The 14,131-nt window shown below is 32.8% G+C and overlaps 1 protein-coding gene across 2 annotated transcripts; it reads left to right on the top strand.

Moving 5' to 3' along the window:
• The first annotated feature begins 296 nt into the window (after positions 1-296).
• LOC119193175 (homeobox protein abdominal-A homolog) lies at positions 297-8,711 on the top strand. 2 transcript variants are annotated; one of them, XM_037446825.1, is made up of 2 exons: positions 297-1,196; positions 8,611-8,711. In XM_037446825.1, exons 1-2 carry the CDS (start codon positions 596-598, stop codon positions 8,685-8,687), a joined length of 678 nt encoding a protein of 225 aa, XP_037302722.1. In that variant the 5' UTR covers positions 297-595; the 3' UTR covers positions 8,688-8,711. The 2 variants fall into 2 exon arrangements, with proteins under 2 accessions (XP_037302722.1, XP_037302721.1); XM_037446824.1 differs by having other exon boundaries at positions 300-1,196; positions 8,596-8,702.
• The last annotated feature ends 5,420 nt before the right edge of the window (positions 8,712-14,131 follow it).

Genomic DNA, 14,131 nt, shown 5'->3' with positions numbered 1-14,131 from the left:
ATTTTAATATAAATAAATGATTTTTAAAGAATAAAAGAAGTAGATTATATAACAAAAAAATATATTTATCAAATAGTGTATAATTAATTAATAGTATTTTTAAAATCGATTGTTACTATACTGTTTAACACCATTCAATTTGACAGCTAGAAGTGCCGGAATGGTTTGTGATTGGCGGTGAATGTTCTGCACCGGATCACTATTGGCGTAGAAGATGGAGGCGCGGGGTAGCGCGGGGCTCGGCGCCATTACGAACAATGGCCGTCGAAATAGTCGTTAGCGAATAGCTTTTATCTCTTTCTAATATTAGCGAGGCAGGTAGGAATTAATGAGACGGAGAGGGTTCTGCCGCGTCGCCCCCGTGTATCGCTGCGTCCCGCTCGCACGCACGTGGCTCGTTTCGCCGTCTCGAACGGCGCGCTCGGCAGCGGTAAACGCTCGCCACGACGGGAATTCGGAGTCGTAGAGCCTCATACGCGGGTCATAAACGATCCGCGGCCATAGTAGAGGTGCACGCGCGAGAATCGATCCGAATCGCCGGCGATAAACGCATCTCCCGCGAGGCGATCGTCGCGCGCCGCGTCGCCGCCGAGCGATGAGTTCCAAGTTCATCATTGATAGCATGCTCCCCAAGTACCATCAGCAGTTCCATCATCAGAATTTGTTCGCGGGTGCGGGAGCGTCGCCCATAGAGGCGTCGCTGTCGTCGTCGTTGTCGTCGTCGCTGTCGACGTCGCTGTCGAGTTCGCTGTCAGGCGGGCTGGGCGCGGCGGCGCTGGGGGCTGGGTCGCCGGGCGCCGGCAGCCCGCAGCGCTCCTCATCATCGTCGTCGGCGTCGCCGGGCGCGCCGGCCAGGATGTATCCATACGTGTCGCACCATCAACAGTTCGGCGGATCAGTGCCGTTCACAGCAGGAGGCTCGCTGTCTGCCGCAGATGATAAGAGTTGCCGATACCCGACGGCGGTGGGCGCTGATCCGATGGTGAACTATGCGCTGGGACAGCACAATGGAGGAGCCGCGGTGTCAGCGGCGTCGGCGAGCATGGCGGCCGCGGCGCAGTTCTACCATCAGGCAGCGGCGTCGGCAGCGTCCGCAGCATCAGCCGCCTCCGTGGACGCAATGGGTGCCGCGTGCGCGCAACCCTCGGCACAGCCGCTGCCAGACATCCCGCGGTACCCTTGGATGTCCATCACTGGTAATTTTTTTACTCCTTGTCTGCATGCATTTTGCGTTGTGATTTCTGTAACAAGTTTTGTTTGTATCAGTGCCTAGTTTGTGTTGAGATCGCCTATTTTATATACCATAAATTATGGTATTGGTAAAACAATGTGCTGTTTATCGAAGGATTTTTGTTAGAGTTTATTTTTCTAGTTGGATTTTAATTGAGTGAAGTGAATTCGTTTGTAGTTGAGACAACAATGCAAAACATAAAAGTCTCTACATTTAAATTAAACCTCGCGTGCAACGTGCTTGCCATATTACAAACCGTAGAACTATATAAGTGCCTAGTAGAGCTTTGAATTGTCTGTAGCTTGTTATATATATATCTATATAATATGTCATTATGTACATAATAATTCCAATAAGATTTCTTCATTTATACGTTTATCGCTTATTTGATTTGGAGCAAGTTGGCAATTATTGCATACACAACAATAAAATATAAAGTCATAAAACGCAATTAAAATGCTCTATAATTATTTTTATTGGCAATGAATCATTACGTATAAACGTTAATTATTTGTAAATTAAAAAATATAATATATTTTTATTTATTTAGTTAATAATTATGTACCGGAAATAGAAGCTAATAAAGTAGGTTAATGAATTAGCTTATAATATTTTTAATAACCATGAAAGAAGTATTTACAATTGTATTATACAATATTTTTTCATGTTTCTCCCGGCCGTCGGATGATCAGTATGACTTTAATTATCACAAATAATTAACTAAACTCATTTGCAATTACTATTAGTATACATTGTCTGGTAACATAAAAATAATAATTAGTAATAAAAGAATTATAAACGCCGCATTAATAATAAACAATAATTAATTTATTTTTTAACATCACAACCATATAAATTGTTCATAAAGATTAAAACTATAATTACATAAACGATTCAAAGTATATAATTAAATTTCAACCATAAGACTATAAAAATAAGATGTGAGATGGTAATTATAATTAATTATCTTAATTTTATCACAAATATAAGCTGTTTAGAAATATAACATAAAAATAAAACTAATACACCACTAATTTTAGTGATGAAAGATCATAAAATAAATTTTATTCATTGGCTTAGTGTATGAAAATACATTAACCATATTATTGAATTTAGTATTTTAAATAAGAGTTATGCCAATTAATGATTTATTTCTATTAAGATTAAGTTAAAAGTTACTTCCGCTATTATATATTTATAATAATAATTTAAATTAAATAATAATTACCAATAGGACATTTAAATATTATATAATATTTATAGGTATATAATAATTGAAGCTGACAACTATAATTGGAAAAAAATAAAGCTTTTAGGTATTATAAATTATCCCTTTCGTACGAGAAAAAAATACTATGTGTATTTCAATAAAATTAATTTTAGCATTATCCTCTACATTAAGACATGCACATATATTTTACTTCACCCTCTTCAGCCCTTGGAAGCCTCATTGTATTCGTAGCGGTCTGAATCTATTTAGTGACATTTATTTCTAACTTTCACAAACAAATAGCGAATAATTAGCCTTTTAATATTTTTTCTATATAGTATATAGAAGCGTGAGGAGTAAAATTATTACCTATATATTTTGTAATGTGTTAAATATTTTGTGTCCTATATAGGTATTAGTTTACATATATATAAAGATATCCATCTTATACTAAAACTGCTACAAAAACCTATTCACTAACCTCTAAGGTGTAATTTAAATCAGTCTTTAACTTTGCGTTAAATAAACATTTATTAACACTCAATAAAAACTATAAGACAGTCGAAATATACCAAATCTCTGACACCAAGTATACGTGAAGCCACGTGAGGTCCACTTAGGAATCCAAAAGGCGCACGACCATGTACTAAACGAGCTGTATACTTTGCATACAATGGTACAATTATTTTTTATACTTACTTTTATTATCTAGCAATCAATTTCGTATATCAACTTTGATAATCCAAATGTAGAGCATTGTATAATTTTATTGCTTGTATGTTTAATTGAATATGTACCTTATCTATTTGTTATAATTTACTTTATTGTTTATTTATGTTTAGCTGTAGGTTTGCTGTTATAGGTATGTCTATATAGTTGATTACTGGCAAATTTTTCAGTTAAATCATTGGGTATTTTAGTCATCCACATTTTTTTAATTATGGTTGCGTAGATTAATAATTATTTATATTAAAAAAAATCTATTCATCTCCACTTTCACTTTGTACATAAAAATAAAAACGAATGTGTCCTAGATATTCATTATCCTTGATACCTTAACTATGATAATAATATTATTCCAATAGCCTCATTTTTATTTTATAATTAATTGTAGTTTTTTTACGGCATGAAACACATAATTAATAAAATAATTAGCTTATAAAATTTACCATGAGCATTAAAAATGTAGTTTATATACAAAGGCAATTTAATTTAAATTACAAAAACTAAGAAACGGCATCATAACTCAGTCTATGTATGAATTGGATTTATAGTTTGAATACAAAAATGGAAAAATTCGCTGTTGTTATTATCGCAAAACGTTATAATGCGCAAAAAACCTACTAATTCACGTCAAACATGAATAAAAATTTATGCAAAGGATATAAAAAATATAAAGTAACCTATATAACGTGGTTCCGTACATAGGTATATATTAAAAGTACACATACTTATATTCACGTAACTAGGTATATAAATAGTTAGGTCAATAATTTATATTTTATAATGTACAATAGGGTTTCATATTGCAGTAGCCCGATTTTTCACTTCCATCTGTATATAAACAATTTTAATGCTTTGAATACATATCAGTTTATATTATACAGATGAATGCTCTGCTGAATACAACGGGAGAAAAAATAACGAAAATAATTGAGATTATTTTTATATTACAATGTTTAATAGTAACTTAAAAGCATTCACTAGCTTTATACATAATATAACTAATAAATAAAACAACAATATAAAGGTAATATTAGGTGTAAGTGTGTTTATTTTGGGTACAATCGTATAGTGTAAGTGTCTATTTTAATTGGTGCTAAGGGTATGAAAGACAAGACTAGCACGCACTAATATGAATTGTTAATTCTTTTTACAAGCACAAATATTATTAGGAACTACCAGATTTAAAATATTGTAGTTATTTACTGACATTCAATTGAAAATAATAGCGAATATAACTATCTGAAAAAAATTCTAAAGAGTATTATAAATAAAAATTTGGTCGAAAAAAATATATATAAAATGCGTATTATATCATTGTAATTCAAACGGCCCAATAAATTTTGTAGAGATTCTAAAAACATCTCAAAACAAAATGTTGATCTCTAATTAAACAGACGGTATGACAAATGAGTAATACACAAATACGATCTCGAACAATGACTTTTTTAAACAAATGTCACATTGAAAAATACAAAACGACGGGTCAACGTGTGTAATTAATGTCTTATATCGGGCATTAATATTCAAAATTTTAATTAATATCTTCATTATCCGCAATAAACACAATTTAAACCGCTTTAAACGTATCAATATGTGACGATGTCGCATTAATGTATTCATAATCGTAGTGATAATAAAATTCTAATAATCTTATTTTTACACTAAAGCTTAGTTTGATAAATCGAAACGGAGACAGCAAAATCGCCCGCTTTATATATAACTCTATCACTTATGAATAATTCTTGATATACAAGCATATTTTAACCATATAAAGATATTTAGATAAATAATCACCGTCAGATTTCATCTGTTTATTTTTGAGAGTGTTAAAGAATAAAGAGTGCAAGTCAATATTCATCGCACATAATTTAATTCAGCTATGAAAACGCCGCGCGAGTATTAGATTTGTTTGTTATTCAATACCGTCTCTGTACGATCTGATTTTAATACAAGTTATCGCGGTTATGTATTTTGAGATGATCAAAAAGATATTTTGCAGGAAAGCTTTATAACTATCAACACACTAATTCAGTTCGCCACGAATCTAACGGAAAAATGTAGAGAAGATAAAAATATAAATAAAAACACAGCCAAACACGCGTTCAGCACATCTGATACGTTGCCATGCTAGTAATTTCACGAGCCTACAAAACATGTAAAAATGACGTGCGCGTAAAAAATATCTACAGCTATAAAGATAAACGTGAATCAAAATCGTCGCGTCCGCGGCCGACCTTGTTGGCACATGTCTACACGAGAGTGGTTGACATGCAAAAAAACTCGTTATCAAAGCGAGCTGCGAGTCACAAATGCGCCGTACATTACTGAAATTATATAAAATAGCCTATAATCGTGTTGTTTTGTTTAGAAATGGACTATTCCCGTGATTTGTCGGCAATGTTGGCTTATAAAATGTCCGGGTTGATGGAGGCGCGAATACGTCTCGCGGCAGACCAAAATAACGCGCGCCATGAGCAGGTGGTCGGCGTGCGCGCACCAAATTAAAATGGCGGAGTTGTCAGTACGCAGACAGTTATTCGTCGTAAGCGAAACGTTCTACAACAATTTAAGTATAACTTCGTATTACGCTCTACGGACGTTGTATTGAATGAATTTCTCATAATGTAATCATTATTTCCGGTCAACGATCCCAAATAAAAATTTATCATTTTATGGCATGTCATAATATTAATTTAATTATAAAAATTATTCATACTCTTTAAAATGTTTCAATTTGCGTGGTCGGCTTAATACGAAGGGTTGTTGGGAACGAAGTAACAATAGATGTTATGTACAGATATAAAGTGCCCTACTAAACTTGTCTGTGCACATCGGGTGGCGCGGAAAGATGAATGCCAGTCACATGTGAGTGGCGCTCAGAACACATGCGCGGATCAAAATGGCCGTCTCCGTAGCCAATGGCAGGGCGGCGTGTGCAAACGGAACCCACATGCTATCGGAAGCCCTTAACGCTATTGATTGCTATTTGTAGCCGACTATTAATTAAACTGTTAATGAAACATTGTTTAGCTTGCATCTATTAATGGAGTACGTTAAATTTTTTTATTGTCGGACATGTTTAAAAATGTTTTCAGGTTAAACTCTTAACGATTTATTACGACCTCACAAATGGAATTCATATATAATTTACGCGGCTCCTTTTACTTATCGCTTGTATTTAGTTGTGGATGTAGAAAATAATATACATAAAACTTGTGCGTTATCTAACCTCGTTGAAATATTAGGGTTCGAGTACTCTCAACCATTTTAGGGTTAAGCCGCCTTTCGAAAGTTTCGTCACACGTTTAATTCTTGTGTTGAGACCGGGCGTTATCTCAATGTATTGTGAATATATGAGTATCGATTTATCGGCGCCAAACGTTTTAATCGGGTTATTTCGTGCAATTAACGATTGCGAGCGAGACAATAAATGTTTCCGATGAACGAAAGTCGATCGTGAATGTTGCTGAATAACACTTAGCCGAATAATTCTTAATTGGGTCATAAAGAATCATTAATTAAATTATAAACGAACATATTATATCGTGTGCGTGCTGCCTAATATTTTACGCTATTCGAATCAAGTAGCCTGAATATATGAATCATGCTTTATTTACAGTAAATCAAATTTAATGAGAGTTAAAAATCAATGATACTCATAACGAAAATAATAATCATTACTGGCTCTATTCCAAGCGAGAAACTAATATTTTTATGATTTTTCACGTCGACTACAGTTTGATACTTTCGTACAATGTACTCACTTTCTCAACAATTATAATGTTAGTATTAATTGTTATATTCTCATAATTCAATTCTATACATAATACCGTATATAGTTTACATAAGTAAATTTTCCTTATCTATTGTAAATAAAATTCTTTTGATTTGGTTTTATTTATCATAAGAACAAAATGAATAGCAATAAATAATCACCCGAGGCAGATAAAGAAAAAGATGCCCCCAGACCGTGGTCACGTCAAGTTGCTTCGACTTTAAATATAAACCTGTGGTTTTATTTGTCCAAACCTTTCTGATATATGTGAGTGTATAAGGAATTGACTAATCACATCCCAAAGTGTTGAAATAATCAAAGTAATAAATATTAAGAAAAGTGCTTTTTTTTATTATATTAAGTTCTTTAATAAAGTAATAAAATGACAGAATGACGGATTTTCCACACAAAATGTAGGCAGCTCCTTTTAACATCTATTTTAAATTTTCATGCGAAAAGGTGATATTATTCTGACAATAAAGGTGATTTAGTATATCACTTTGTAAAGATTATGTAATCTATGATTTCACCTCAAAGAACACTATATATAAAAATATATTTGGAAAAAATCAGAGCCCAATTTTATGCGGTCTCAAAGCTCTTTATAATCTTTAATTATGCGTTTTAATATTTTCTATTTTCTGTTAAAAAATCTGATTAAATAGTTTATAAAATTGATAAAGTTCCAGTTTTATATGACCAATTTCTTTTAAAACCTCCTGACATATTTTGATTCAAGACCGATTTATTTGACTGTGTTTGAATTTATCTTAATGTAAATATTCCAAATATAGTGGCAACTCCGTCAGAAATGACGAAACATTTCATTCATACTTTTCGTTTATTTCACACATCTGCAAATATCTCGTATAATTCCAGAAGTCACAAACCATTGGTCTATAACAAAGTTCGCGGTTCCGCGTGCTTTACGGCACAAATAAACAGCATTTAATTGATTAAATGCAATTAAAATCGTCGAACTCGTAAAATTGGCTATAGAATAACGATAAAAAGTAATTAATTGGCAATTGTTATCATAATTGTTGGTCTATTCACATGGTTGTGAGAAAATCTTTAGCTTACTTGTTCGTTATTTGATTTTAATTGTTCGTCTTTGTTGTTCTACAAGTAGTTATGTGAGAGTGGGTGGTTGTAATTGTAAGAGTTGTGACTTTTTGACAGTAATTGCTGTTAATACGCATTTTATTGAATGTTTGCTGTTACTAGAATTGTTAGCTTACTTTTTTATGTTATGTATTGTGTTCATGTTTTATGTAATGTATACGTACGTATTAGTTATATTTAGCTTCATATTACTGATATAACTAATAAACAAATAGACTTTCATATAATATTAGCAAAAATAAACAAATAAGCATACAGATGTAAAGATCGTTATTTCATATCTTGGTTTAAGATGACTAAATCACGTTACATAATGTTTTACGACAAAATCATATACGTAAAAATATACTTATAAATATTAATAAAAGTTTTAAAATAAAATATTTTTACATAACTGTATATTTTACATCACTATGAATTTGTCGGTTACTGAAAATAATTTTAGAAAATTTGGGCTGAACTTTCTGCTTTATCTGTTGTGCATGCGACTCAGCCGAAACAAGGAACTTTCAATACGATTGATAATAGATTTTCCATTTCCAGATTGGATGAGTCCCTTCGACCGCGTGGTCTGCGGTGAGTTCAATGGTATTTATCGTTTCAAATTTATTTTCTTTTAGTTTTAAGTATATTTGTTTAACTTGACATGTGCTATTGGGTTTCTAATATACATGCGAAAGTTTGGGTTATTGTTTGTAACCCTGTACGAATTTAAATAAATGGGGACATAGAAAATATCCTGAATAATCATATAATTTTAAACCAAAAATATATTGGGATTTTTATTTTGAGAAAGTTATGTCTCACGGGCGAATAACATCTAGGGGATATTTATTGCAGTTGATTATTATGTCTGTAAGTCGAACAGATTACAACTGCACTTATTGCAATATAATACTTTTGAATGTCCAAAAAGTGTCATGATTGTCTGTAAAATAAAAATTAAGGACATAATTTTGAAATGTTTTCTCAATCGCACAAGTTCGAGTTGATTTATATGAACATATACTTTCTGTTGTGTTAAGTTTATTAATTTAGCTTTGTGGAATTACAAGTAACGGTTACAGTTTTAATTTAAATATACAATAATTCTATTTCGTAAAAAAATATTTTCGGTATTACACAACGTATTAATTTAAATTTGAAACATAATAATTCATCTTATAAAAATGTATCCAAAATTCATGTGAATACAAAAACTTTAATAGTTTTTATACGCTACCAACACCATCAACAATTGTAGACAAAAAAATGTTTTTGTGTACACTTTTGGCCTGTTAAAAACCGTTATTTATCTTTGCAATTTCAATGAGACGTTGTAAACAATTGCAAAAAAATGGCGCAAAGGGTTCAAAGATTTTGCAATGAATGCGGACTTTCACCAAGAACAAAACGTTTACTCTGGGTCAGTATACCGGTGTTAAAAAGAAAGGATTTTGTTACTTTTTTAATTTACAGGTGATATTCGTTCCAGTAGCAACACTTTTCGCAAACTACTATCTATTCTGTTGAAAGATTGATGGCTATTTACCTTCCTATTATTTTCGGTGATTTGTAAAAGCCAAATAGAATCAGAACGCTATGTCAAGATAAAATATTTTTGCTATTACGAGCCTCGTAAAAATAGAAGATAGGTAGGTACAAACGAGCATCGATGTTTCTAAATATGATAAAAACATTTATACAAAAGATTTTTATTAAGTCTTGGATTCTTTGTAATAAAAAATCACCCATTCATATATAATAAGTTTTAAAAGCAAACCTCAATGCTTCATAATTAATATAATGAGTAAGACTTGGTATGAGGAAAAATATGTACAGTAAAAATGTTTTGATTCATCGTCGAAAAACTTGCACAAGCAAAAAACATGAAACGCAATCGAGGTCGATCCTTGACCAAATCAAATTTTGGGCTCAATCCAAATTATGCTACTTTAATTCAAATCTTATACCGAGGCCATAAATTCTTCTTTTAGATTTATACAAAAGATCGGACTTTAAACGATTGAATAGATAAATAACTGTGCAACTTTCACCGGATTGTAAACGCAAAAACTAAACAAAGGGCTCACGGCAATGGTTGTGCAAATTCCTTTTTTTATTTTAAAACAGCAATCCTTTGTGCTTATAAAATGTTTACAAATAAGGCATAAGTCAAAGGGTTTTAAATCACGGCGTCGAAAGCTTTTAAAACATGCTTAGAACGCTGCCCATTGTTTTGTTGGCACGCCCGCAAATTGCTTTATTACTGGACCTTGCACGAAACTCGATATCGCCGAAATTGCAAGCCGTCCGTTTATGCGGTGCGCCGTTCGAAACTGGATTGCACGCTGTCTATTACTATTATAAAATTGTATCGGAGCTCTGTACATTAAAATGTTTGGATAAATGATTTAAAACGTCTGGTCAGGTCTTTGAACCTAGATTCTTATAGTTTTATGTTTATCTGTTTGTTCGTGATTCACGCAAAAATAACTGGTTAGCTTATAAAGTCGATTAACCAAAAATACAGCCTACATTTTTTATTATTTGAATATTTAAATTAGTACAATGCAGATGTTAAGTTTGACCTCTACACAATACGCGTCATCATACCTAACCTAGCGACAGACTTATCGCTACGATATGTAATTCCCATAAGTATTTTTGTGTACTCTAAACGTTAACGACTAAAAAAGGCATCTTAGCTCTGCCTTCTGGTCCATTTAAAGTGGATGTTTCACTCAGTATACTTTCAAACAAGCGGAGTCATAGGAAACAGCTAGTAGTTAAAACAATGAATGAATTTATTATTTTTATGACTACACCGTGCATCACGCGCGTAAGAATAACACGATCAATGATTAATTGCTGTGTACATAACACTTACAGGGAAAATACGATCCGAACATCGTGTCGTATACGCAATAAATCGTATTGAACTAAGTTCCTACTTAATAAAACATAGCGCAATAACAATTAAGCTAATCACTGTAAATCTTAACCACCGTTATAAACCGATTGGAGCTCAAGAAAAAAAAAGTTAGTCCGCGAACAATAACTGTTGAGAATTGACCATAAAGTGGCGACCTTGCGGCAATAAAAATTTAACGAGCCAAGCCCGTGGCGTAGTACAAACACATTGTCAGATTCGTGGACGTGACTATCATAGAAACAGCTGGTCCGACATCTGCGCATAGCGACAGACATTTTGGGAGTCATTAAAGTAAAGAGTTGAGGAAACGTTTGATTTACGACGTAACTAATCGAACAATAACTCGATAGGTGATTTACAATATCGATTTACTTTTCTATTCGGACATGTATCTATTCGAATATTACACAATCAAATCGCTATCATTATATACACGTTAAAGGGCGTTTAAGCGCCATCGATCGGATTTTTATGTGCGTTAGAATAGAGTCGCGACGATTTACGCGCGTTTATAAGCGTCACATCGGTTTAGACGGAAATTAATTTCCATAATGGTCATTTCGACCGACACGTCGCGTCGACCGTCGTGTTCAAAGAACACGCCTTTGTAGACCTGCGTGCCAAATAAGTTAACACAGTACATTTAAATAGTGTATATAAAGTCCTTACGCACCTTATCGCGTCCAGTATGCTTTACTGTTTTATTTTACATACAAGTTTCAGAGATAAATGTTGAACAAGACGTCTTGTTTTGTATTGTATCGCGTTGTAACAAATTATTTTTATAACTCAATTCTATGTCTAAGATATGTAAAACAATGTTGTTACACATTAAAGTTGATGCTAAAAAAATGCAAACCGTAGTTAAAATGTAGGTAATTTAGATGGTGTTTTAAAGTGTCGAATAAAACCACTACCACGAATTTGTAATACTGAAACAGCGGCGTATGATAATATCTCGGCAAAAACCATTGAATATAAAGATTTTTTATTAGGAGTTATTTTCTATTACTTATAAAACTACATTTATTAGTAATATGCAAAATGCACGTTGCGCTGCATATGGAATCGTTTAAAACAGCCATATCAATATTTTTATGTCAAGTTCATTGAATGAATAATGTCATTGCCATCTTTATTCTTGCAGGGTGCCGTCACTATCTCTTGCCTATTCATTAGCCCGGCGCCCAACAATTGTGTAACGCATGTGCCTTATTCCTTTCAAGGTTGTATTTGTTGGTGCTAGTGTTACGTAATCAACTATTTTTAGTCACCCAAACTTGGAAGTTTGTTGAACTTTGATGTCATAATTTATAAACAATAACAAAATTTAACTAATCTGTTTCTGAAAGCTTTATGTTAGAAAAAGTTATTTATAAAATGTCTTTGGGGTGTTATCAACTAAATTGGCATCGAAAATATCGCTTGGTAAACAATTTTGACACTATCATGTGTTCTTATCCGATTGGTAACAACTTTCTTCCTTAACACTGAAAGTTAACTTTCCCGCCGTATTTTTTATTACTTTCTATGAATGAAACTTGTATTTGGAGCATAAACATAATCTTCACACTAAACTCACTTTACACACATCATAACTATATGAACTACTACTTTGAAACGATTCTGGCTAATGATTTATTTAATGTTTCAACCACGTAGGTTACGGGTTTGTAAGGTTCGTAGAATTTTTTCCATGCGCATACAATTTTTTTGCTTAATATTAAGGCAAACAATTTTGCATACGATAAGGACTTTGGACATTGTAAATGTAATATACCTTCTGTAAGTTGTTTCATAGAGAATTATTTTAATTTTCATATCCCATTGGGAGGAATTCAACTTTTAATCTCTCATGGTTAATATAATACACTTGTATTAAAACATTTTAATACGCCCATTAAATATTTACTTATTTAAAAATATATAAATATATTCTATTTGTGAATATTATGTAGATTTAAAACCAAATATTTTACTTTATTACAAACATATTTATATAAATATTTGTGAATAATAAAAGTATGAATGATTTATGCTATTTACAAAACCGATTAGACAAAAGTCAAAGATAGTGTGGTGAAAATTCGAATCGAAACGCAGACATTTGCTAGTGACCTAACCGCAAACATTCTTTAAAAAGCCCTCGCTTTGCAATTGCGAGACATCCTGTTCGTATAAAACTAACACTTTATTGCCGGCCTATCGATCAACGTGAAGTGATATTTAAGCGCTAATAATAAATTCACCCGATGTGCAACTGTCTGCAGGGCAGTCGCCGATGTTAGTATGATGCATATGAATGCAACTAGCAATAGACGTGGCATGTATTTGTATAATTTTGATTCACTATGGGTAATTGGCGAAGACAGTCGGCTTGCTATTTTCTTAATAAATTACGAGTTAAGTTACTCAAGCGTATACGCTTATATATAGATGAGTATATTAATTATAATTTTGATGTAATTAAATACAGTACTAACGTAAGGTCGACTTTCCTTAATCCACATTCTGAACTACGAAATGGTCAACTTTAATGGTTATTTTTATACTAGTGGCCAGTCTAAATTCAGAATTTTAAAGCCACCCATAGTGCTTCGACTTAGCTAAACGATCGTTGCTATTTAGCTACGTCCGGGAAACCAGCTTAACGTAAACGATCCACATGGTCAGTGGAGATCTAGTTTAGTCACTATACAGTATTATGTCTTATTAACATATTAGCTGTCCTATTTATTTTTCAGGTACTTTTTAACAACAAAACAATGCTGTATGGTGGATTCCTATTCCGTCTACACGGGCAATTCCGTCTTTTTGCAACTACAGGCATTCTAAACAACGGTCAGCTTTGATGACCATATAGGTAAATAGGGGATTATTTAATCTTTTACATATATGCTTACCAAAGATGTACTTCGATTATAATGCCTGTAATTGCAAAAAGACGGATACGGAATAGGGCTCCAAGACTCTACATTCTACGTACTACTAAATTCATTTACACACAGATTTTTACGTACATTAACAAGTGAGAAAATCTACTTTCTATTTCGGAATCCTACACAGAAGAGTTAAATTTTTATTTTACATTAATTCAGTAAGTAACATGTTTGTTTCTAATTTGTGAGGAATGTAAAGCCTTGAATTACT

The sequence above is a fragment of the Manduca sexta genome, unplaced genomic scaffold (genome assembly GCF_014839805.1).
Source record: "Manduca sexta isolate Smith_Timp_Sample1 unplaced genomic scaffold, JHU_Msex_v1.0 HiC_scaffold_37, whole genome shotgun sequence".
NCBI classification, from domain to species: Eukaryota; Metazoa; Arthropoda; class Insecta; order Lepidoptera; family Sphingidae; genus Manduca; species Manduca sexta.
The sequence above is the reverse complement of the archived record's forward strand: the minus strand, read 5'-3'. Positions and strand labels throughout refer to the sequence as shown.